Here is a 27,013-nt window from a genome sequence, read left to right on the forward strand (position 1 = left end):
TACTCTATTTTCAGGCACAGTGTGAATGACTACAAATGCATGATTTCATCTACTCTTCAGATAACAGAATTAACCTGAAGTAGAGATTGTAATCTCCAATTGATTGATGAGGAACCTTTGGCTCAGAGGAGCTAGGTGGCAGGTTGATAAAAGTGGTGGACACAGGATTCAAACACAGGCCCTTCTGACCTCTGAGCTTTTATGCTTGACCACTATGCTATGCTGCCTCCCTTCAAGGCCCTACTTTTCTGCATTTGTTTGCAATCTTCAGAGAGGTTTCTTTTGTAAAGTGTGGTCACCAGATTTCCACATACAGCTTAGGCTTGCAGTGAAAAATAGGGCCACTGTTAAAATATAATTGAGATATGTTCCATAGTTATTGCTTACAAACTAGTATTTGTCTAGTCAAGGTAGTCCATGAGAAAATTTAATATCTTAATTTTAAGGAAGGCAGTGGAGGACTTGCAACCTGTGTGCTATCCAAAGGTGAATGTGCCATGTGACACTGAGCAAAAGTGCAGTAAAGACCTGTCCCCCACTCCACCCCACCTCTTGCCTCAGGACCCTGATAAAGGTACACCTTTCTCTTCTTCCAGGCCCTTTACAAGTTAAGTTTGTAAGGTTGGATTCTTCTTAATGTACATGTCACATTTAGTCTACCCTGGTTTCCTCGGTCAGACTCCCTCCTTAAATCTGTCCTCATCTTCCTGAAACATCAACTCTTAGTCCTGGTTGTGATGTCATCCCAAGCATTAGCTTTCAACTGGCTCAGAAAAGAATAGAAGAGACTGCAGTACTTGCAGCAAATAGTTCTTAAATAATGAGAGGCTAAATACCAACCCTTTAAAAATATCTTAGCCCAAGAAGTTAGCCTATCTTGTTAGCCTAGTCTCATGTTAGCCTATCTTGACTCTATGACTCTTACCCACAAAGATACCACTGAAGAGTTTCATCTCAACTACCCTAATTCCCTTCACCAGACCACTAAGGGGGCAGGGTGCAATAAGAATGGGTACCTGAGCAGATATTCCAGAAAGGAGAACCGAGGATGCTGGGAACCATCTTGAATTCTGGTGAAGACAAAGAATCTTTGGTATTCCATAATTCTTAAACTAGGCATTTTTCTCTTTTCCTCAAAAACAATTTCATGAATATGCTTGGAGATCCAAACTCATTATTTTGTAGGCTAAAGAGGTCTACTCTGGCTCAACATGGTATAGATCATTTGAGAAAATGTCTAGCATGAAGAAGCTCCCAAACATGATACCCATGGGTAAATGCTGGAATTGTTATAATAATTTCTAGAAATGTGGTTTTAAAGCAAGACTCATAAATGGTGCTCTTAATATTTATTGTATAAATGATGATATATATGCACATTGCTTTATGTTCTTCAAAGAGTCTCTAGAAATATTACTTTATGGTAATGTCTGCAAGAGAATATGAGGTTGGGAGGAAAAGTTTATTTGGCAGTATTATTGACCTTATGTTATTGGGGAGGATATTAAAAATCTAGAAGGTAAGTGGAAAGCAAAGAGGTAGCATACCCAGCTATCCAGGCTGCCAGCATATTGTTCTTCCTAATCCTTACTACATGGCTACATCATGAATCTTTTCTTTGCCTGGAATTTCCCCCATTCATGTAAGTAACCTTTAAGATTTGACTTTGAGTTATCAACACTTTGAAGTCTTTTTATCAGATACAAGTGGTTAAGTAACAGCACATTCCATATCATCTTCTACATCAGTGTTTCCCAAAGTGTGGTACGTGTACCCCCAGGGGTATGGGAAGAGTTTGGCGGGGGTACACGTTGCACTGGAGTTTGGTGGGGATATGCACTGCACCGTGCTTAGCTGCGCCTAATTCTATGTTCTCATGAGTACAAGGGGTACTCAGCGTTATGAAAATTATAGATATGTCAAAAAGTTTGGGAAACAACATGTTTATTTTCTTGTGTCTGTCTCCTGAACTCGACTGTCCACTCTATGAGGACAGGAACCACTGAATTCTCAGTAACAGGCTCTCAGGTGAACCTCCAGAGTCCCCTCCTCCAGAGTCCCCTCCTCTGAGCTCCTGCAGAAATTTCTGCTTTGAACATTCATTTAGCATTTAGAATATGTGAACATGACAATAAAAAGATGAGAAACATCACATGCCTTGCCTCCTTGAGACCAAAAATCTTCTTTCTGACTAAAAGGGCTTCACACCTATTATGTTCCACCACAGTTTAGATGCTTAATGAATACCGAATATGATGATAATATCATAATACTACCCCATTTCAAGAAATCCATTCTGAATTTGGGGACTGTATAATCCAATTCAGGTACAAGATTTTAAAATTAGGAAACACACACATATTCCTTCTCTGATTATATCACACACACAGACAAGTGGCAAAATAAGTTGAGAAAGTTCTCTCAATGATAACAAGATGTTTAAAGATGGAACAAGTAAGTTTCATAACGGTGTATTTAGAAATTGCTTCGCACAATAGTCAGAATACTTATTTCCTTCAGTGTGATTTCTGTGTGAGTGCATGAGCAGCCCTCCTACCACCATCTTTCCCTGATATGCATACAGTTTATTTATAAAGGAATTCAGATTTGTGGGACTGTGAGATTATTGCAAGAAATATCAGTTTTTCCAGGCATATGTCAAAGTGGATGAGAGACCGTTACTTTCTAGGATGTTTTATGATACCAGCTGGAAGATCACAGACCTACCTAAACGAAAATCTGATGGAAGAAAGCAAATGTGGTTACAATTATTCATACTCCTACTGTAGGAGTTTCATAAACAAACTAATAAATATTTTCGTCTTGCCATAAGATCAAGTTAAGTGACTTGCTGACATTCTCTTGAGGTTTAAAGCTTGTCTTTAATGTGAAATACAAATCATATTTCTTGTGGACACATTTTAATAATAAACTTAAAAGCACACAAGACAAAAATAATGAAAACATTGCAATGAAAACCAGACCAACTATCTACCACTTCAAAAGGAGTGAATGAAGACTGCTAGTCAACAGTCAACACCGTGATGCAGACAACCTCAATGCAAAATGTTTCAAGGAAAGGGGAGCATCAGGGACGTGAGAATGAAAAAGAAGCTATTACTGTTGACCCTTGAACAAAGTCGGGGCTAGGGGAACTAACTCCACAGTCGAAAACAAACATATAACTTAAGTCGGCCCTCCACATATGCCCATTCCCAATTGCTTATTGAAAATACAGTTGATCTCTCAACAACTTAGGTTTTAACCCTGTGGTTCTGTTTATTATGTGGGTTTTTAAAAATCCTGCATTGCTCAAAGGTCAACTGTACTTGCTCATCTCACACACACACACACACACACACACACACACACACACACCCCACTCTTGTGTAATTTACAAAATTAATTTGATTTTGGTTCAATTATCGGGTCTAGTAATACTTAATGTCGTTTTTAAACATTCGTTTAAAATCTTGCTTGGCGTTGACTTGTATTGACATAACCTTCAAACACGTGGTATCTACAGAACGTGTGAAGTGCAATTAACAAGTTTTGCTTGAAAAAGTTTGTGTTTGGTTTGGTTTTTGTTGCAAAACTAGGGCTAAGAAGATGGCAGATGAAGAGCATATTCGGCACTGCATGCTTTATGAGTTCCAATTAGGAAGAAAAGCAAGTGAGGCTGCAAAAAACATCTGTACTGCTCTTGGTCAAGATGCAGTTAGCGCCAGAAAATGCGCGTTGGTTTGAGAAATTTCGCGAGGGAAATTTTTTGTTAGATGACAAGAGTGGTCGAGGCCGTGTGTCCAATTTTGATCAAGAAGCTCTTCAAGCTCTTTTGGTGCAAAATCCTCAAATTACCCAACAAGAGCTTGCGACAACTTTAAATTGTTCACAAAAAACAATTTCCAATCAATTGCGTGCACTTGGCAAAGTCCAAAAGTTTGGAAAATGGGTTCCTCATGAGTTGACCGACAACAACCGTAATCAAAGAGTCACAATTTGCAGTTCGCTCCTCTCTTATCAAAACCGTTTGCCGTTTTTAGAGCAAATTGTTACCGGAGATGAATAATGGGTGCTGTATGTTAATTTGAAAAGGCGGCCTCAATGGTTGGACAAAAATGAGGCTCCGCAGCCCACGCCAAAACCTGACTTGCATGCGAAAAAAGTGATGTTGTGCGTTTGGTGGAATTTTAAAGGAATTCTTCATTATGAACTTTTACCATCTAACCAAACCATTACAAGTGCAGTGTATAGTGCCCAAATGGAAAGGTTAGCCCAAGCTTTAAGAGAAAAAGAACCCGCGCTGATTAATCGGAAGGGCGTAATTCTTCACCACGATAACGCACGACCGCATACTGCAAGAATCACTGCTGAAAAACTGCGCCAGTTGGGATGGGAAGTTCTCCCTCAACCTGCATATTCTCCTGATATTGCCCCTTCCGATTACCATTTGTTTCGTTCTTTGCAAAACTTTCTTCTTGGAAAAAAATTTAATAATGAAGAATGCCTCAAAAATGCATTGACCAAATTTTTTGCATCAAGATCACAAGAATTTTACAACAGAGGGATTAAAATGCTTCCTGAGCGTTGGGCACAAGTAGTAGAAAACAACGGCAACTATATTGTTGATTAAATTTTGTTGTATTGTTTAAATAAATTCGATTTAAAAAAAGTATTAGAAAACGACATTAATTATTACTAGACCTAATAAAATGATCTCCCACCACTTTACAACGTCACACTGGCATAGAAAGTGGTTTGATCCCTTGTTTGCCTTAGGTTAATGATCAAGGGACTAATGTCAAATCTCTTTGGTCCCTAACACTCCAAAACTGTCCGCAATGATAAGAAAGTGGAGCACTCACTGCCTTCAGGAGCACTCTGGGGGAGTCTCTCATTTGGCTATTCTGGCCTCAAGGCCATGATCTAAGCAAAACCCAGGGCGCCTGTGGAGTGGCTCACCTCTGGGACCTGTAATGACAGGCCGGTGGTGCTGGGTGAATGCTGTTCCCAGGGAGGAGGTCTGCGAAGGGGAGGGGCTGCTGAAACCAGACTTCTCCGACTTCTTCAGTGTTGTTGGAGATGGCATTCCTGGCAAGAAGGATGGATTGATAAACACACTGTAATTCATGGAACAACAGCTTGTGCAACCTAAAAGATAAAACTTAAAGAATTAAAAAAATAAATCTACCGGTGAATGAAAAATTTGTTTTCAGTTGCTTTGAATCTGTCACAGGGACTAACAGGTGACAAAATGGTCCCCTTACAAGTCTGTAGATAATGATTTCACCTTCTACTAAATCACAGTCCATTTTGGCATCATTGATCTTCTCTGATTAAGGGTGCCACTTTCCCAGTGTTTCCTGAAAGTTGCAAGTCCCCTGCGGCCTCTTAGGACCCTTCAATAAAGAGGCTATGGAAGCACAAGAAGACCTCTTTGCCATCATTTCATCTTCCCAGGTACCATGCACCAAAGCACTTTAAATGATTCTAAATAATTTAGCTATTTTAAGATTTAAAAACCTCCAACAATGGCAACTCGGTTGCTCATTCAATAAATTATTTATAATTGAAACAAAAAAAGATAAAAGTAAAAAAAATACCGTAAATGCCCAACAACTTTCATTTGATAGAACCAAATGCAAATAATACTGTAAAAGAATAATGACAGGGGAATATATTTGTTCAGTGACATAGAATAAAGACATGGAAAGCAATTACAAAATAGGGTGTTTCACTATGATGCCACTTAATACCATTCTGGGTATAGAGAAAGAAAACTGGCTGAACTTAACAGTGGTTCTCTCAGAGTGTTGGATTCGGGTGATTTTCATTACCTCTTTTTGCTTACTTGTCTTTTCCATGATGAAAATATATTACTTTTATGTTAAGAAAATACAATAAAAGTTTGTTTTTAAAAATAGTATTTTTACTACAATTTCTAAGATTTTTCATAGAATTCCCAGCATAGGGAATGTTTCAGGGAGACAATAATAGGAAAATAGTCCCTCATTATTACTGAATTTGTAATGTTCTCAGCAATCACACTAACATACACAACTGGAGGCATCTATCAGTTTGGTAGCATTCCAATTAAAACAATGAAACCTTGGATATAAAAATAAAGAAAATGATTCCTAGTATCCACATTACAGGACCGATATGGACTCTCTTAAATTAGTAGCACATACTTGGTCTGCACTTTTGTCAAAAGGACCTAATCTCATTTTACTTATGCATGCCCACATGTGTTCTGCCTATGACCAGAGAATTATTTGGGTGAACTGGAAAAATAAATAATAAAGGTAATAATGGTATAAACATGTAGCTGTTACTGAGTAGATGCTAACGACTATGCACTGTGCCAAGCACGTTATAGGTGTAGTCTGTTCTAAAATTTAGTTAGTCTGGCCTATATCTAACTATGTCCTTGTATATCTGATCATAGATTTCCTTAGTGAGACTCTAAAACTCAAGCTTCTAGTGTGATTACAGATTCTATAAGGAGGAGACCTTTCTGCTTTGTCCCCTCTATTTTCAGAATCTAACAAAGCGCCTGGAACACAGCATGCGGCCTGAAAAGTTATTGAAACTAATTGCATAGGTCTCAGCTTTACCTGTGGCTTTACTAATAGAGGCTTGGATATAGCAAAACTTGGGGTCTAGGCCCAAGGGAAAAAATTGCAAATTGGTAAGGATATTTCCATAGCCAGATGTTAAGGGCAATATGAAGTTATGTGTGATTTCTACTAATTTGACAGATCTAGATCAGATCCATCCTAATCAATATCTCTGCGATTTCAATTAAAAACAAAGTCATTCAGTGACTTTATCTACATTTCTTTGCTTGTTGAATCAGTAACCAAAGTCACACCAGTCCTAACATCATTAGGGCAGATTGTGGTTTTGGATTAAAATTCATTTCATGTAAACTAACCTAAGGTCTAATCACACAATTACATCAGAGAGGAGATTTCAAATTAAAAAATTATAGGAAATAAATAAAGAGCTACCAATACTTAAACAAATCTTCCAATTCATTCAAATCTCTTCTGTGCAAACAAATTTTTAGGCTGCCAGCCAGCCCACTGATTTAAACTCAGTCAAATGCCTGAATTATGTGTTATACAACAGAAATAGAATAGAAAAATGAAAATGTCAAAAATTTTAAATGGCAGAATTTTTTTCAGACAGTGGAGTCACTGATGAACACAACATCTAAATTAACTCTATTAAAGCAAGCAAGCAGTTGGATTCCAGAAAAAAACTTTATGTGCTCCAGCTCGTGTTAGTATAATGCTGCAGAAATACTGACATGATTAAGTACACTATTTACCCTTATAAAAGGTGAGGTATAAGTAAAATTTAAGTAATAACAAGCATCAAGAACGATAAATGGGTTCAAACAGCAAATTTCAGATCCTCTTGAAAAGGGTTAAAGAGAGAAGAAATGTTATCTGTGTGCAATAAGAAGAAGCCAAACTGTATATAATTTTCTAAATTTATCATAGTCAAGTAATATGAACCCCAAGGCTGTCATGAATCTCAAAATTACTTAATGTTTTTATTTTTAAAAGACCTATACTGAGCACACTTCCTTATTATATACTTTATATTTTCTCCATATGTATAATGTATGTTTTGGTTAATTTGCTTCATGTATGTAATGTTAGTAAACTGCTTTATATTAATAAACAAGAGAACATTAATCTTGACTTTTGTTTTTGAGATCAACTTTGGTTTCTGTATGTTATTTAAAAAAACAACTCCTTGTTAAAATCTGTTACCAATTAGTTATGTATAACTGTTAGACACAATTACTATATAGATTAATGTCTAATTGGCTTTTTCTTAATGAATCAAAACCTGAATTTCAAAGTATTTTTTTTTTTTTTTTTAGAAATATCAGATTTCTGAAAAAAAGATTTAGTTAAATTAATGCTACCCCCCTTCCCCCCCCCCTTTTTTTTCTGGAACAAAAAACCTATCACTTCAAAGTTCACTTCAATATGTAAAAATGAAAACTTTTATAGAATGAGAAGAGATTTAGCATGCTGTTTGATTCAATGGGACATTTCCTCATATTGAGTAGTATAAAAATCCCAAAGGTGGCAAATAGAGTAGGAGGTGAATTACAAGAAGCACGTTGGCTTGTCATTGCTTTTCTAACCATCAGACATTTTAAATTTCCTTCACTTTGCCATTTTTCTAAGCTATCTCAGTCATGTCAACTAATGTACAGTGAACAAAGGCAAACATAAAAGAAATTCTAGCTAACTAGTGACTCTTATCACTGGAAACAGTTGTGAGCAAGATGCCAATCGGGAAATCCTTGCAAGTCCGGGTCAAATACAGTATCCACCAAGATTCTGTTAGATTTCATCATTGCATTTATAGTCATCAGCATTCTAAGATGGCCCCAAGGTTCCTGGCCCCTTGGGTACATGTTTTGTATAACTCCTTCCTCTTGAATATAGGTGGTACTGATGAGTATGAGGGATGCCATTCTTGTGATTAGGTGGTTATATGGCAAAGGTGAAGAGACTTTTGCAGATGTAATTAAGGTTCCTAATCAGATTACTTTTAGTTAAGCTAAAAGTTATTATTCTGGGTGGGCCTGACTTAATCAGGTGAACCCTTTTAAAGAGTGATTAGAAGTCAGATTCTCCTGATGGTTTTGAAGAAGTAAGCTACCATATTATATAATAAAAGGGCCTGTGAGAGGGCCACATGTCAAGGAACTGCAGGGACCTCTAGGGACTAAGTGGTACCCTAGCAGATATCCAGCCTTAAGCAAGTTAGGCCTTAGTGTTAAAGCTACAAGAAACTGAATTCTGCCCAGCTGGCATGGCTCAGTGGTAGAGCATTGACCTCTGAACCAGATGGTCAAGGTTCAATTCCAGGTCAGGGCACATGCCTGGGTTGCAGGTTCCATCCTCAGTGTGGGGTGTGCAGGAGGCAGCTGATCAATGATTTTCTCTCATCATTGATGTTTCTATCTCTCTCTCCTTTTTCCTTCCTCTCTGAAATCAACAAAAATGAAATAAAATAAAATAAAATAAAATAAACTGAAGTATGCCAACAATCAGGCAAGTTTGCAAGAAGACTCTGAGCTAATGTAGCCTGGACAAAATTTTGATTGCAGCCTTGTGGGACAGACCATACACAGAGTGACCAGCTTTGTTGTACGGAGAAACATGACCCATGGAAACTGTGAGATAAGATTTGCATGTTGTTTTAAGTTAAGTTTATGGTAATTTTTTATACAGCAATAGAAAACTAACATGATATTGCAATATAAGACTGTCAGTGCTAGAAATGTGTGCATTAAAGATGCCCACTGTGCACTGATTACTCTCTAGAATTCCACAAGTTTTCATTATTTTTAGCAAATCCATTTTAGGTTGTGAGGTTTTGCATTCGCCTACACTTGCTTAGAGAAAATGGTTAAGACAGCTTCCTGGGAGGGGTGGGGGAGGACAACAAATGGTTATTTCCAATGATGTAAAAATTTATGAAATTTTCTATTTCCCCCTTATTCTTTCAAGAAACATCAATAGCAAAATCAGATCAAACAGTATGGGGCAACACAGATATAATTCTTGGGGTCTCCTATAACAAATCAAGGTTTGTTTTGGTAAGTTTTTGCTGCAACCTGATGTTAAAGAAAAAATTTTAAAAGGATACGGGATACAAGGGAAACACAATTAATTTCAACTCCCCCACTCTTCCAAATTATGAGATTTACCCAACACTTTAACCAAGAACTTTACAGTGACAATTGTGAAGCAAATCCTACAGGAATAACAAGATAGTACAATGCTGTTTTTTGCTTGAAAAAACTGCAAAAGGTCAGTGTTACTGCTCAGTTGTCAGAGGACTTATTCAAAAATACATTGTCTTGGAAAATTATCCCTGGTAAATGCTGTTCAGGACAGCAGGACTTTATCTTGTCTGTTGTTCGAGTTTGGGTGATGTAATCCAAGTTGCCAGAGAAAACTTAACTGGTATATGTGTCTTTCTTTAAAGTTAAAAACTGTTTACTTTCAATAATGTTCATTTTTACTCACAATCTGAGAGAAACTCTGGAAAGAAGCAAACTCTGCACTTTAGTTTTAAAAATCCAATAGATAAGCAGGTTAGAGAGGACCACAGAATGCTGTAAATTTGGCTGTTCATGTTTGGCTTTAGATATTCTCCTATCCATTGCCATCATCTAATTCCCCATGACCTAGTTTTACAACTGCTTTACTAACACAACTATCATACCAAACCTAAAGGCTGTTGGACACTTTCATCCATCTAGGGGCTTCAGGAGAGCCAGAAGTTTGATCATCAAACATTTGCATTTTGATCATTTTCAAAAAACAGACTAATAATAGTAAGAGCTACAGATTATGGAGTACATGCTATGTGCCATGGATTGTAGTCCTCCCTTATCTGTAGTTTGCTTTCCATTATTACAGTTATGTGTAGTCAACTGTGGTATAAAAATATTAAATGAAAACTTTCAGAAATAAACAATTCATAAGTTTTAAATTGTGTGCTGTTCTGAGTAGCACAATGAAATCTTGTGTCTTGTGTCTTCCTGCTCCATCTCACTCGGGATGTGAGTAATCCCTTTGTCCAGTGTACCCACACTGTATATGTTACCCACCCTGCTAGTCACTTAGTAGCTGTCTGGGTTATCAGATTGATTTTAGCAGATTGCAGTGTTCGTGTTCAGGTAACTCTTATTTTACTTAACAGTGGCCCCAAAGTGCAAGAGTAGTGATGCTGGCAATTCAGGTATGCCAAAGAGAAGGCATACAGAGCTTCCTTTAAGTGAAAAGGTGAGTACAGTATATTGAGATATTATGCAAGAGGGAAAGAACATTCACATAATACAATACACTGAGTGGCCTGATTATTATGATCTCTGAATGTATGATAATCTGGCCATTCAGTGTATATCCTATATAATAAAAGGCTAACATGCAAATTGTCCCCTCGACCAGGAGTTCAACCAGCAGGCAGGCTGGCCAACCGTCCATGTCCACTCCCCCTGGCCAGGCTGGCCAGACTCCACCCATGCACGAATTCATGCACCTGGCCTCTAATGTGTGTATATATATACACACACACACACACACACACACACACACACATACACTGAGTGGACAGATTATTATGCGTTCAGAGATTATAATAATCTGGCTACTCAGTGTATATTGTTATAATTTTTCTATTTTATTATTAGCTATTGGTGTATTTTCTTACTATGCCTAATTTATAAATTAAATTTTATCATAGGTGTGTATATATAGGAAAACAATGTTTATAGGATTTGGTACTATCTGTGATTTCAGGCATCCATTGGGGGTTTTGGAACTCATCCTCTGTGGATAAGGGGGACTATTATAATCATGAATAGCTCAGATCCTTAACATCTTCATTTCAGATAGATGGGTATTATTGTCTTGCCTACCTATAACTTAATGTTACAGAAACTATGTATCAAGAGATGTCAAGCAGCATGCTCAAGATCATTCAGCTCCTAATTGATATTCCAGACTCAGGTTTCTCATTTCTAAAGCTGGTACACTGTGTGAAACTTCACACCCCCTCATATAGTTCCCTTTGCATACTACAGAAAGTGTCCTATTTAAGCCAATTCTATATAATAAAAGGCTAATAGGCAAATTGTCCCCTCAGCCAGGAGTTCAACTGGGAGTTCAACTAGGGGGTGGGACCGGCTGGCCGACCTCCTGCGTTCCTTCCCCGTGGCTGGCCTGGCCCAATTAGGGCAGGCAGCAGGACCTCACATGTGACGAATTTGTGCATCGGGCCTCTAGTTAATTATATTTAGGGTTGAGGTTTCTAATTTGGCTATCCAAGGCGGGGGGGATCAAAGAAAGTGTATATTACTTGCAAAAGAATATGCAAAAAAGAAAAACTAAGAATCACCTTATCTTACATATCAAAAGTTTTTCCTGGCCTTAGTATGGATCAGTTAGGATTTTATTAAACATACTGAATGCATCAGCAGTAATTCTAGCACAGAACCTCCAATAAATAAATATCACACATGCCTAGAAGATCATGACTGAGAAATGTTAAATTGTAAAACAGAAAATATACACATTTAGTAATATTTACCATAGGCCTCTTGCCTACTCAACAAGTTGCTTTCTCTATGAAGCCTCCTGAAGACACAAGCAGAAAGGATCAAAGTTCTTATTTTAAGAGTCATTGATATAAGTTTAGTGTATGTTGTAATGCAGCAATGCCTCACTTGATCAGAGGTAAAGTCTAACACTATAATTTAGAATTAAGTAAGTCTTGACATCAAGGGAAGCCTCTGAGCTACCAAAATCAGTGTCAAAATAGGCAACTAAATTGAGGTATTTAACTCATCATAAAGTGTAGTTTTATAGAAACCAAGAAAGTATTTCAAGAAGAAGGTTGTGATTGAGGGAGATGAATGCTATTGAGAGGTCAAGGATGAGAATATACATGGAAGATAGGGTAGAGCGGTTTACAAAATCAATGGGAAGTGAAGAAGCAGGGAAAACAGGGGCAATCACCTCTTTGATGAAGTTTGTCTGCAGAGGGAAGCAGAAACATAGGGTAGTAGCTACAGGGAGAGGGAGGGAAGCAAGGTGGAGCTTTCTGAAGATTGGAGACAGTAAAGCATGCTCACTTGCAGAAACAGCCCAGCAGATGGACAGACACAGTGACTCAGAGAGGATAACTAGGGGAGAGAAGTCCTGAAGCTGAGTGGCCATACATTTAGTGTGCAGAGAAGTCAGGATTTGAACTAAGCGAGACAAAGCTCTTCCTCCTTTCGATGTACCCCTCCAAGATGCCTATTTCTGAAAAAAAAAAAGTTATGATGATTTAACTATACTACTGATACAAACTAATCATGAGCTGATTTAAAATACCGTGTTTCCCTGAAAATAAGACCTAGTGCATGGAAAGATAGGACATCCCCTGAAAATAAGACCTAGCGCAATTTTGGGAGAAAAAATTAATATAAGACACTGTCTTATTTTTGGGGAAACAGGATAGAGCTTAATAATGACACGTAAGCCCAGCCAGTATGGCTCAGAGGATGAGCGTCAACCTCTGAAATTGCTGGTTCGATTCCCAGTCAGGGTATATGCCCCAGACTGGATCCCCAGCGAGGGGTGCACAAGCAGCAGCTGATCAGTGATGTTTCTCCTTCATCGATGTTTCTATCTCTCTAGTCCTCTCCCTTCTTCTCTCTCTAAAAATCAATAAAAATATTTTAAAAAATAATGACACCTAAATATTGTTCTTCAGCCTAAATGGCATGCTAACTGCTACTGTGACTGTTCACCTTATATTTGGGCACTCAGATTCCTCTCTAACTCCCGGTCTAAGTGTGGGGAATGAATGCCCACTGTTAGTCAGACTAACAGTGAAGCATACATTTCAGTGTCATTTCTTGAGCACAGGATGAAAGCTGAGTACCAGTACCACTTTTCCAAGTTATCCACGACTGGCGCATTTATGCACAGACTCATCTGTTCCAGATGCAGAGCTCTGCAGCTGCCCCACAGGCAAGAACAGGCCCTTCCTAGGCCCATTTCAGCTGAACCTTGTGATGAGATCATCTCCAACTGGGATGCTAAATAAAGGCTGTGAATGGACAGATTAATCCCACAGTTAAAGAACTGTTCCCTTCCTGTGGGTATAAACACATGCTGTGTGACATGAGGAGGTAGCTGAAGATACTGCATTCAACTTGGATTTGTGTCCTAATGATAAAATACATTAGGGTTCATTCTAGTGTAATTTATGATGATGAACACACTCCACAATAAAAAAGGTAAAACATTAAGACTAGTTTGACTTTTAACCTTTCCAGTGAATAAAAATGTTTTAAAATCATTTTTATGATGGAGAGAATAAAATGAGAGCTAATACCACTTCTGAGGTTTATCCTTCTTACACTATAGGCAACCATTTAAAATAAGCTAAGAGGACCCCCCAAAGAATTACCACATCATAGAGAAGTTCAGGAAATTTAAAGGGCCTAGATACAGTCCTTCCATTTTTAAAAAGGGAGAATGGAATGAAAATGATATGGATTATTCAGGAGAAAAGAAATAATGATTTCTCTAATGTATTCCAAGTGTTCATTGTGAGTGACAATTTACAACCAGAGAGAGTAAAGAATAGACACAAGAAAAATGTCATAGAGAAGTCGGGTTCCTGGGCCAACAAGAAAGTCTCAATTTTTTTTATTCTCAGGGGATTTCCTCTCCTTTCATGATAAATACAGATACTCCAGTGTCAGGACTGAAATTTAAAAACTGTATTTCATGCTCCATATATATACAAGTTGGAGATTCCCCACCCAACCATCTTCCCCCAAGCTATCCTATCCCCCTTGTGTCAGAGAACGATTGATTTTGGCTCAACACAGCGAGCACTTCCCTTCACAGAGGACTGGAAATAAAGAAAAAAAATTCTGAGAAAACCAAATTACTTCCTTTGCTTGAAAAATAAATATGGTATAACATAGCATAAATGTTTTATTCATCCTGCTTAGATATCCAGCCGAAAAGTAAAAAAACTCAATCATACATATGTATAGTTTATATCTGCCCTGTCCAATACAGTAGCTACTAGGCACAGGTGGCTACTTAAATTTAACTTAATTAAAATTAAATGAATTGAAAACTTCAGTTGCTTAGCACAGCCACATTTCAAGAGTTCCATAGCCACATTTGACTAGTTGCTACAGTATTGGACAGTGAAGATGGAGAACATTTGCATTGTTGCAGTAAGTTCTATTAGATAGCTCTAGTCTTATATGCCACCAAATTACAAGATGAGGAAAAAGTAGATTTACAGCTGCTTGGAAAATAATACAATAATTAATAATTATTAATACAAGTAAAAGCACTGTGTTTCATTTTTGCCCCACCCTGTAAGCTTGTAGGGTTTTTGTTTTGTTTTGTTTTGTTTTGTTTTGACATTTTTGGGTCCTGCTATGGAACAGCAGGTAAATCTTACTTTCATATTTTCCCCCAGCATATCCCGCCCCTTTGTAAGATACAAAAGCAAAACATATGCAGTATACAAATACAAAATTATATAACAAGGAAAAAAAATAAAAGCCCTTTCCTTTCCATCTCCAATGAGCTGGGGAAACCCAATGCTCATGCTTGGTCAATATTCTTAAAGATACTGTTCTCCAACTACAATACCAATGTCAATGATGAGAAGTTAAGTGCTGATTAAATTATGTTCACGTCTGCCCGTCCAAGCATGATTGAAAGTGTGGAGTGTAAGGGTCCTCCCGGTAAAATTTAATTTCAGTGATGTGTGGTCTCTGTTGTTCCCTGTTCTACATACACCTGCAATGGGAACTTATTAGTTTCAATATTCCTTGGATATACGTGGAGCATTGATCACTTTATTTAAAGTAAAATTTGAAACTGATTGAATCACTTCATAGGGGAAAAGAGAAATATAACTTTAGGCCTCTTCAAATTGCTTGAACTGTAAAATCAAGTAGCAAACACTAGAAAGGGTTCTGTCAGCTAGAATCTGAGCTAGTGTAGTCAGCATTTTCTCCCTAAATCTTATTATGGCAAAGCACTTGATTTTTCATCTCTGTACTCGTTTGTCCCCACAAATAAACTACTTTGACCTCCACCTGTTACTTAGTGAAATCTGCCTGCCATCCTTCAATAACCCCATTCTTTGCCTCCAAAGGCCTTTGAGTCGCTGAGAAGGGAAGACAGAATTGTGCAATGAACTGATACCACTTTATAACTATGCAGCAGTGTAGAGTCACAGCTAGAAGCTACATGGTAAAAGGAAATTGATTTTCTTTTATAAGGCAATGCCTATAGATGCTGGAAAGGGGCAACATGTTTCATCATTTTCACATTAAATTTTTCAGAGAAAGAGGTTGTCTCTCAAGCTCCTATTTAATACAAAAAACTTCCGGCCCTTGCCTTATAAGAAAACCTCTAACAGAGTCATGCTATCATCTTAGATATATGAGCCAACAGGTCATTTCAAAGCTTATAGATACTTCACATAGTTATCATTCTGAAATTTCACAAAACAAAATGAACCACTAATTTCAAATGCAGCTTTCTTTTTTGAATGCAAAAGGAGTGCACTATTAATGAACATTATTACCAAAAAAAGCAAGTAAAAAGGGAAATACTTGTATACAACTACCTAAATCCTTTTCTGAAGCACAGTATCTGACAAAAAAGGTCTTGTATTTTTTTAACAATGACAAATCAGAAAAAATTCCTGTGTAAAGCTGCACTTCTCCTGATTAATGCTGCACTGAATAGAAGAGACAGCGTCTGTCTAATTACGCTGAACACTTATCTGAGAGGGATTAGCAGGATGTCTCTGCTCACTGTCATTCTTTGCGACAACGTAATGATAGATCCGTTTACTTATGAGTGCAATTATTAAAACTCGAACTGTTTTCTTAACTGTCTCCATATCTTGGATATATTATATTAAAAATTACTTATCTGACATTGAGGACAAATGCCCAGCGAAGTTTTTCATATCAATTAAGTAAGTGAGTTAGTTCCCTTCAGTCACAGCCTTTGTGGAGGGTCTGATTCAAGTGTGCTGAAACTTGATCACCATAATGCTTTTATATCAGTTAGTGATTCACCCTTCTCTCTCCTTGTCTTCTTTGTCCAAATGCAAAAGTTTGGTTTTCACTTAAACTAAAAACTGCTCATGCCCGACATTTTCTCTGGAGTCATGATTTAGCACTTCTTCACATTCACACCTTTTTTTGGAACCCAACACAAGGATCTAATTTTATACAGACAACACCCCGCAGGCCAATCAGAACTGGTTGCTAGCAATATACCATCTTTTGCAGCATTTTCTACTCATATAATTAACTTTATCCAGAAACCATTAGGAAAAGGTCTTTATACTAAGTTAAAAAAAAATTTAAAAAGCAAACACTTTGGGCTCTATATAATAGCCTGGCTACCCCTAATCCAAAGGACTGTTTCCATGTGTGTCTAAAGAGACAAAAAAGTTCCTCTCTTTTTCTTCTTCCACTTACTAACCCCAAAATGACAACTGTCACCAACTCAGTCCTTAAATGTGAAAAAAAATACAAATATGGGTATTGAATGTAAGTTACTAAACCACTCCCACAAGGCAGTTTATTTCTCTGGTTTTAGTCAAGTTAAGACAACTATCAAGTAGTCCAAGTAGCAGACAATGACATTTATAAGAAATTACATCTTTCCAAAAGTCTCCAAATGTGTGGCTAGGACATAAATTTATGTGACCCAATATTATCATTATGTGTTATATTTTTTAAAAAAACAGAAGGCATGTTAAGACTTCAAGGCTGATGGACAAACTCATAAAAATATCAAGCACATCAAAAGGAGAAAAATTACCAGTTGAGTCTTTTGAGGATAAGATTTCTTTTCTGAAGAAAAAAAAAATCACCCACTGGAAAAAAAGAGCTCTTAAAATTAGAAGCAGGTGTCACCACTACGAAGTGATAAATATCAAAGAATAACTGGCCTGAAACATGTTCTTATGCATCCCAGACTGCTTTTAATCCTTACACGTGTATTTTGACATTGGAACATGAAGCCCTGCTTCTGTAAGTCCCTGAAGAGAGTTAAGACACGAGAGATGTTGCATGGCCATTTTGATAAACCCCCTCTTCTGTCAGACCCATGAAATGGCTGGAAGGCAGATGGCAAATGTGACCAGCATTAAATGGTAAGGGATCGTGACATCCCAGAATTTATGAGTCCTGGAAGCGAACCACAGTGAAGTGATTTCTGGGTTGGGATGGCTAACACAGCAGAATAATCTGGAATGACAGAGGACACTTCAGATTAGAGATAGTTATTGGGTTGCCATTCCTTGAATTTCTAATGGCTTGAGTGCATTTCCAATGACGCACATGAAAACCTGAACTACCACTTATTACACACAGAGTGGGAAAATTCCTGGAGAGTGGAATGCTCCTTTAACATAGAGGACAATAAGGGGTTTGGCCCATGCTAAAATCTGGGAGAGCTGGCATGTCATCGGAATGGATACCAGACATTCACAGCTGTCTAGAAAGCCTGTTCTCAGTGGGCTGACGGCTGGACCACAAGCAGAGCTCCTCACTCCAACAGCCCAGAGAACCAGGAACCAAAGCAACCCAGCATTTAAAAATCCGAAAGTTTCACAGGGGTAGCTGTTGAGAAAGGGAGATCAGTAATACTTTACTCCGAAGAGGCAAGCCTATTAATTCTGTTTCAATGGGTTCATTCTATCGCAGTTTAATTTTTTGAGTTGAAGAGATGCTTTGAAATCGGTGGCATTTTTATTCAAATGCCTATTTGGGAGATATGCTTTGAGACTCAGTGCTGGAAAGAATCCTCTCCATGTAAGTATTGGGTGTGTTGTTCAGGAGCCCATCCGGAGACAGTCCTTGATTTACAAGGTCGATGTGAGCATTTCTCGTAATCTAGGATGTAATTCACCCATCAGCCTGGAATAGGTGCCATGTCTCTGATTAATTGATAAGTGTGTGATGTATCTGAAGTCCTCAGATGGACAGACTTGGATAAATAGACATTACTGTAAGTCTCTGTGAGCAGCGAGCAACTGGGATGTGTGCAGCCACATCAGAAACAGCAGCACGGCCCGGGCGGAAAAGCTCCTAACTCCTGAGAGCTGCTATCTATGGAAATCTTCCTTCCCTCTCTGCCATGCCCCATATAAAGCCTTATTCTCAAGTATTAAAGAGCTCTTTTATTAAAAACTTTGATCGCCAAAATGAGACAGAACTTTATTCCCAGATAAACTGATGGCATTATACTTGATTATTTAATATTTAAACAGAATCATGAGTATGTAGGAAAAATATAAAACATATGAGAGAAGGAAATAAGTCTGCAAATAATATTAGTGATCTGTATATATTTTTTGCAAATTAAGCAAATATATATGTACATATACACATATATCCACACATTTCTATATATGTATAGATAGAAATATAAAAATATTTAAAAGCTATTTATAGATACATATACAATATTTAGTTGTATATACATATATAAAGCTTAGAATAATGTATAAACATAAGTGTCTAGTAAACATTAGGTATTACTTATAAAACACATATTTAAAATTTCAGCAGTACTCCAATGACAAAATACAAGTAAATTTATTTTTTATTGTTAGTCAAATTGTGATAGTACTCAAGTCTATGAACTATCTACATTGTGTTCATAGATTAAACAGAGGATGTAAAGATAATAAGTATGTTCTCTCTTTATATCAGAGGTTAAAACTACCTTCTGAGTTCTACAAATATTTAACAATATTTATTGGATAAATAAAATTTATTTGATAAAGGAAAATCAACATAGCAACCTCATAGGTAAGTGTGATTGATCTATAATTTATCTGTCTGTCTGTCTATCTATCTATCTACCTACCTACCTACCTGGTCTTGTTTCTCTTCTTCCAACTATACTTTCTGGTTATTTAACCTCCCTTCAGAATCACTGGGTTTCCTCTCAGTAAATATTTGCTCAGCTTCTGCCCAATATCCTGACCCACAGGTCAGAAAGATACACCTTTTGCTGGAGTAGGATGGCACTGCCTTGTGCACTTTGGCAGTTTCCTGGCATTTCAGCTTTCTACACACTTCTTAGAGATGACGAAAGATAAAATATGATGAAGGATAGGAAACATGCACTGGCATTCACTGATGCTCCTTTAATAATGGAATAGCTTTTGTACCAACTCTTTTTAAACAGTCACAGTGAAGGACTATTGTCTAAGTCCACAAATAAACATTTAAGATAGATGATTCTTAGCATACTCTCTCCCCTTGTATTACAAACCACTGGGTACATGTTTAACCAGTCACTCTTCTTTCCTTCACTGGACTGGAAGCACTTTGAGGACAAGGTCTGCCTTGGTTTAATTATTTTCCCTCTAGAATCTTGCACAGTGCTTTACATATAACAGATGCAGATATTTACAATATGTTTTCAATTAAATTTTTTAGTGTCTTCAACTCACATAGCATTTCAGAGTTTTCAAAGTCTTTACCAAAAACAAGCTGTATAAAGCTTTATGGTTTATTAAGTGTACTATGCTTTGCATATATTAAAAATACTCTATGCCCAGTGCTATGCACAGAACATTGCACACCACTGGGGCTTAATAAATGGTAGCTCCTGTTTTTATTATCTCATTTAATCTTTGAAAGTTATGAGTTAGGAAGGCCAGGCTATTTCATCGTTCCCAATGTTTACATATGAGGAAATGAAAATTCAGGGAAGTAACTTGCTAAAAATCCCAGGCTTGTTCAGGGTATGGGACAAGAATTATAAAATTTTGGTTCTCAATTTGTACTTTTCCTTCTTCATAATACATTCTATTTCTCTTTTATTTACTCCCTTCCCAGAAAGCCATGAAGACTGTTGTAGATGGAACGAAATCTACTTTAAAATCCCTCCATATTTATGCCCAACAAGGCCACATGATGAGCCAGCACTTTGCTGCCTGAGCCATGGTCACTGGGCTGAAGATGGTGACAGGGACAGGTTAGGAAGAAAGGTTTCATATAGAAACCTAAGCTGTATTTTTTCCTTCTACTCAGCCTCATTTGCAAATATGAAATGGAAACTGTGGAGATTTGGGTAATTCACTTATTCGGACAAGAGCAGCTGAAATGCAGCAGTTTTCCTGGGAGCATCTGTAATCACAGAATTGTGCACCTGGGCTCCCTGATACCGGCGGAGCTCCGTTCATTTCTCAACAATGCATGCGGCCTTCTGCTCAAAGGACAAGATAAGACGCGTGTGGTCCCCACACTACTAGTTATTTATTTATTCAACAAATATTGATTGAATACTATGTGCCAGGTACTAAAACAGGCTTCAGAGATACAACAGCAATTTTTTTAACCATGCTTTATCATATATATGTATGAGACAAATACACATACACACACACACACACACACACACAGTGTGCATGCATGTGTGTGAGAAGATTATTTCTTTTCTTATAAAAGGTAACCTTTTTGGACTTCAATTACAATAGGTTGTTTTAGGTCCCCATTTTTGGCATTAAAAAATAGCCATTTTTGAAGGGTGGTTGTCACAACCCCTTATTTGGATGAAATTTTTCTCATGCAGGAGCATCACTAAAGACAGACTCCTTCTTACTGTTCTGGTGCTCGCTGGTCCACCAGTCTCTAAAGTAGGTGTCCATACTAAAGAGATGATGGAAGACAATGTTGTCACATGACAATGCTCTCCCACTGCTCCAGAAATGCAGCAGGAAAGCCAAGCCATTGATCCTAGGGCAGTGTTCTGTAACAGTGACTATTGTTATTGCAGCAGGAGATGGTGGGAGATTTAATAATGTTCCCTAATATATGCCAGTGCAGCAGAGTGTCGGTGATCAATGTACTATTGTTACCAGTCCGCTGCCTTTTTATTGGCATTGATAATGGGCCTCTTCCTCAGCTACAAGTTTAAGTTGGTAAACTTCCTCCACTCCTACAATAGATGAATGACTGCTGACATTCAAATTAGAACCAGCAGAGTTGGGAACCCAAGTGAATCTGAGATGGGATATTTAAAATTAAAATGAATTAATATAAACCTGCAAAAATCAAACTGTCCTCCTAATAGTTATAACATTGAACTCTGGTTCTAAGTGTCCTGGTTGACCAGAAGCGTACAGAAATATTCTTCTACAAACACCTTTAAAAGAAACATATTTCTTTATTTAATAATCGTGATATGTCTGGCCAGTGTCATTCAATGGTTAAGTGTAGACCCATGAACCAAAAGATGGTCCATTGGATTCCCGGTCAGGGCACATGCCGGGTTTTGGGCTTAAGCCCCCAGTACAGGGCATGCAGGACACAGCCTATCAATGTTCTCTCACTGATGTTTATCTCTCTGTCCCTTTCTCTTCCTGTCTCTCTTAAAAAGTCAATAAGAACATATTAAAAAATAATTGTGATAAGAACAAACAGCATGCCATTAGAGTGCTTAATTTTGACCTTCAGAAATGAGGACTACTAAATCTTTGGGGAGAAATTCATCTCTAAAACTTTTAAAGAAAATAAACTATAGAGAATGTCACTATTTATAAAATATGACTTAAAAAGTTTTGTTGCAATATTTAGACCTTCCATCATTTTGGCTATTGTAATTATGTTTGCTAATAAAGTTTTACAATCAAATATAATTAAAGGCATGGTTGAACTCTGAATATTTTTCTATAGGAGAAAATTTAAGTAGCCCTTACTCCTGTTTCAAACACAATACTAAATTTCTCTGAAAATGCCTATAATTCCATGTTTTTTCACAATAAGTAATAATCTTCACTTCTGCTGAAACTGATATGTCTGTTCTCGCTGCAGGTGTGGTCTCAAATGCAGGAAGTGATGCAACTCAGTAACCCATGAAGCTTGATTAACTTAAAGCAAAACCTTTTAAAGCAAAGGACAGTTTTAATAATGTTTTTTATACTAATACTTGTCAATAGAACCCTTGGCCGAGCCTTACCAATCATTTTGCTTTCTACTTGTTAATAACTAGATTTGACTGAATAACAGCCTATATGTTGAGATTATCAGAAACATCAATTCTGAGAGAATTATTGGTAGCAAATCCTGCTTCAGATTTTTGAAAGCACTCAAATTTCTTGACTTTATAGATTTCAATCAATAAATATTTACTCAGTGACAAGCACTCTTATGTGTTGGGCACATAGTAGTAGAAAAGACAGACTACCAGTTAGTCCCACTGCTCATGAAATGTATGTTGTAGAGGGAGGAAGCAGACAAGAGCAGTAGCTAGTGGCATGAAGAAAGGAAAGCAGCGTTGTAAATTACGGGAGGGTGGGAGAAAGTCAGCAGCTATTTCATATCACTGGGACCTTATTTGACGAGCTAGTATTTGAACCCAGATCTGAAAGCTGAGGATTATTTGATTTTATGGGCAAAAAGTGAAAACTATTTCACTTTGTTAACAGTTAATACAATTTACTTATACATGTATTCTCTGTGTACTTAATAACCTACATTCCTTTACTGGCCTTAGGTATACCAGGGATTTGGGATAAGGAAAGTGGGAGATTTTTCCAGGTCTTTTGATCAGTTCATTTTTTGTTTTCTTTTAATATTATGTTTTTAATTTCAATACAAGTCCAGGGCAAGAGACTTTAAAAAAAATAAGTAAAAAACATTTATGGTCAAAGTGGTTATTGAATGTAGAAGACAAAACTTACACTCTGAAATCAAATTGAGTTGAGGTCTGGATTCTGGATTATAATTCTGTTTTCCTCTTTAATAAACCAGGATCATTCTATTGTATCTTGTACAGTTTAGAGAAGGGTAATTTTTCTTAAAAAGAATTGTAGCTATAATTTTAACCATCTATATGAAAGCATCATGCAACGTAGGTGCCTGTCTGTTGGTTTCCTTCCTATTTATTTGCATTATCAGTTTCTCTGCAATTTTTCATTTGTGCAGATAAACACGAGTTGATGGCATGTGCATTTTTGCTTGATAGAATTTCATAGGACTCATTTCATCAGCGTGTGATTAGCTTCAAAGCTTAGAGAATCTAACTCAGTCCTGAGATAACTGTGAGACAGAGCTAAGTGGAGGGAACAAATGCAGCATTGTAAGAGAAGCGAAAGTCAGCTTGAGGTTGCCTGATGTTTTTAAACTAACATCATCTTTAATCTCCTATGCCCTTCTTCCCAGATAATAAGAGCTGTGCACAAAAGTGCTGAGATAAACTAATGGGGAACAGGATACTACAAAAGATATTTGAAAGAACCTATGTAATTTACTGTATGTCTGGTTTGTTTTACTTTCCGAAGCCTTCCTGTTGCTTAAGGAAATTTGTCTCTCCCGGCAACCTTCCGTCCTCTTTGGGTCCGGAGTCCTGACAAAGCATCTCAGGGCAGGTAAACAGATGCAAAGCTCTCTGAGAGAGGAGTAAGCACAGGCCTTGTTCACATTTGAGGCATACACAAAGTATTCTTTAGTACTTGTTTGAGAGAATTATCCCAAGTGCAGGCAACCAAGAGGCTGCTGGTGCATTCAGAGATATACAGAACTCCCCACATGCGCGGAAGGTAATTTACATGAGTGAACCACCGGAAAGCCTCCTAATCAATGAACTGTAGCCCTGGGGAAATCCGTGCAGGCCCAGATCAGTGTGGGAACAACATAAGGGTGCTCTCTATGCCAAAAAGGGGATTGGGCTGGATGGAAAATCCCCAAAAAGGACCATCTGGCAGCATAAATTATCTATTTAAAATGGCTGGTGTGAGTTAATGACACCAAAGTCACCATGAACATGTACAACATCCTCCAGTTGAGTTTTAATGTCCCCTCAGGCCCTGTTTCAATTATGACTTTCTATGCAGAATGTGGCCAAATGTAAATTTACCCACTGTCCTTCCTCCCCCCGCCCTGCCTCTCATACACATAAACCATGAAACTGCATTTTTCTATAATAACTTAGGGATAGAGAACCAAGAATCAGCCTAGGAATATAATTGTGGGAAATTTCTCTAAGAAATTACATATGTGTAATATATATTTACATTTATTAATATATATTAAATATGTTTAGAGAAATCCCTCACAATTATACATTATATACATGTAGTTCTATCTATCTATCTACCCATCCATCCATCTATCCTCCCAAAAGGATTCAGCCATTAAACTGTAGTTATTTAATGACTACAAATAACACAAGTATTTGGGTGTTAAAATTCATGATCATTTGATCCAGAATGTGCAGATAGAGAAGAGTTACTCTGAATAAAAATGTTACTGATCAAAGTACTCTATATTCCACTAACCCTACTGTCCCCAAATATGCCCCAAAGCAATCTACCTAAGGACCCAAAGAACAGTCTCATGTTAGAGGAGAATCCTTGCCATTGGCACTAAAAAGCAGCTTTGAGATGCCTAAAACGGCATCAGTACACTACTCCAGCACAAATTTACCAAACCTATAGATATCAATTATGATTTTCACTGAAGCAGGTAAAGTGGCAAGAACTATAATTAGCCTTTTAGGAAGGGTTCAAAAAGTTTTACATCTTTTAATTTTTTAATAGCACATAAACTTTTCATTGGCACTCTGCTGAGGTCCTGCTGATGATGCAGTTAGTGGCAAGGAGGAGTCAGCATTTTCATCTTCACTTAGGCCAGGGGTTATTTCTTAGCCACTTTAGGCGAACTGGCATGATGTACGTGCGGAACGACGCTGATGTGACCTTTATAGAAGCCCCTTTACGTTCTGGGTGCTGTGTTTGTAAAAACAGAAAGAGATTGCCTTGGCCGGGTGGCTCAGCTGACTGGAGCACCATAGCATACACTGAAAAATTGTGGGTTTCATTTCTGGTCAGGGCACATGCCTAGGTTGTGGGTTCAGTCCCTAGGTTGAGGCACATATGGGAGGCAAGTGATGGATGTTTCTCTCTCTTCTGTATCTCTTTCCCTCTCTCCTGCCCCTCCCTCTCTAAAATCAATAAACATATGTTTGGGTTAGGATTAAAAAAAAAAAGAAAATAGAAAAGGGTGAACCACAGTCTAATATCCCTTGTACTTCCCATCTCACTTTATGAGCTTCTTAGATGTGTTCCCCACCCCCCAGTTGTGAATTCCTTGAAAGCAGGAGCCACGGCCTTCCCATTCATCCTTGAGTTCCCAGAATTAAGCATAGTGTTCCATCTAGAGAACGTTCCCCATGATGATTATTGAATGAATTGAATGAGTAAATGAATGAATAAGTTAAGAAAGGAGATAAAGTAAAAGCAAGAAAAACTGAAATTTCTGTATTTTAGTAAAGGAAAGAGGATAAAAGACTCAGCCAGTACAGTAAAACTGCCTGGAGGCTCTGGAATTGGGGGTGGGGGGTGGGAGGTATATATTTCTATGAATATTAACACATGTACAGATTCCTGTAACTACCATCACAATCAGGATCCAGAACAGTTCCATCATCCCCAAAATCTCCCTCCTGCTATTCTTTTATAGTTACACCCTCTGAGAACTGTCTTTGATGTGTTAGGGAAGAGAGAGAGGAGTTAAGATTTGAAGATAAAGAGGTTAGTTCAGACATTTTCTTGGTGCTTGTCTGTCCTTGCAGGAAATTATTCTGAGGCATGGGTGAGGGAGAATGGTCACAAAGCATCTTTTATATAAATCTCAGATGGTTTGTATATGTTACCTCCTTTAATTCCCAAGAGCAAATGAAACAACTATTGCTATTGGCAGATTATAAAAATGGGGAAATAGGCTCATTTGGGGAATTTGCCCATAATCACACAGGCAGAAGGAGCTGGAGCCAGGATTACACCCTGCCCAAACTCTATCCTCTATACCCGCTTGATTTTGCATCTTGGGGAAAGCGCTGGAGAAGATTCCCCTTGGCCCAGGTGGAGTTCAGACATGGAGAAAGACTTCAAACAAGTTCTGCTATCGTAATTATCCACATTATTCTCAATACTCCAGAATCAAGATTAGACCATCCCAGGAGGTTAGACTAGAAGTCATCATTTACTTAGTTCATTAAAATGGACATAAAGACTACTGTTCCATTTAAACAGAAAAACAATCATGATGGTACCTGGTCATAGGAAAAAATATTTTAAAGTAGTCTCATTTTATAAAAATCCAAGTACTGTATAAACATCGTAGCACAGGTAGCACATTCTTCTTTCCAATATTATCCATCCAGCTAAGTTGATAGAGTTTTATTTTGATTACTAAAAGATAATTCAAAAAACCAAACCCCAAAAGGCAATTAGTATAAAAACAAAAGTGAATGGAATGCTGGGTTATCGTGCAGGTAAAAATATGTCCTGGTAGAAAATCACCCACCATTCTTACCAGTCTTCCCTTTCAGTTGAACTGCTACCTCTCACTGCTATCCTCTCATAAATGATCAGTGAGATTCAAACC

At 37.6% G+C, this 27,013-nt stretch overlaps 1 protein-coding gene and 1 long non-coding RNA gene across 9 annotated transcripts in view; one reads left to right on the top strand and one right to left on the bottom strand.

Annotated features, from left to right (window-relative positions):
* The window catches only part of LOC311618492, a 700,613-nt gene that overhangs the window by 526,813 nt on the left and 146,787 nt on the right, over window positions 1–27,013 (top strand). The window lies entirely within an intron of this gene.
* The window catches only part of NFIA (nuclear factor I A), a gene marked incomplete at its 3' end in the record, with an annotated part of 370,602 nt that overhangs the window by 73,859 nt on the left and 269,730 nt on the right, over window positions 1–27,013 (bottom strand). For 4 of the 8 annotated variants that reach the window (XM_084876087.1, XM_084876084.1, XM_084876086.1 and 1 more), the window contains 2 exons: window positions 4,963–5,091; window positions 1,017–1,070 (listed from right to left, as the gene is read on the bottom strand). In XM_084876087.1, the coding sequence (XP_084732213.1) occupies window positions 1,017–1,070; window positions 4,963–5,091 (183 nt within the window). The remainder of the gene's footprint in view (window positions 1–1,016; window positions 1,071–4,962; window positions 5,092–27,013) is intronic. The other 4 variants (XM_084876090.1, XM_084876089.1, XM_084876091.1 and 1 more) reach the window with 1 other exon arrangement.

The sequence above is a fragment of the Pipistrellus hanaki genome (assembly GCF_964339955.1).
Source record: "Pipistrellus hanaki genome assembly, chromosome: 2".
Taxonomy (NCBI): domain Eukaryota; kingdom Metazoa; phylum Chordata; class Mammalia; order Chiroptera; family Vespertilionidae; genus Pipistrellus; species Pipistrellus hanaki.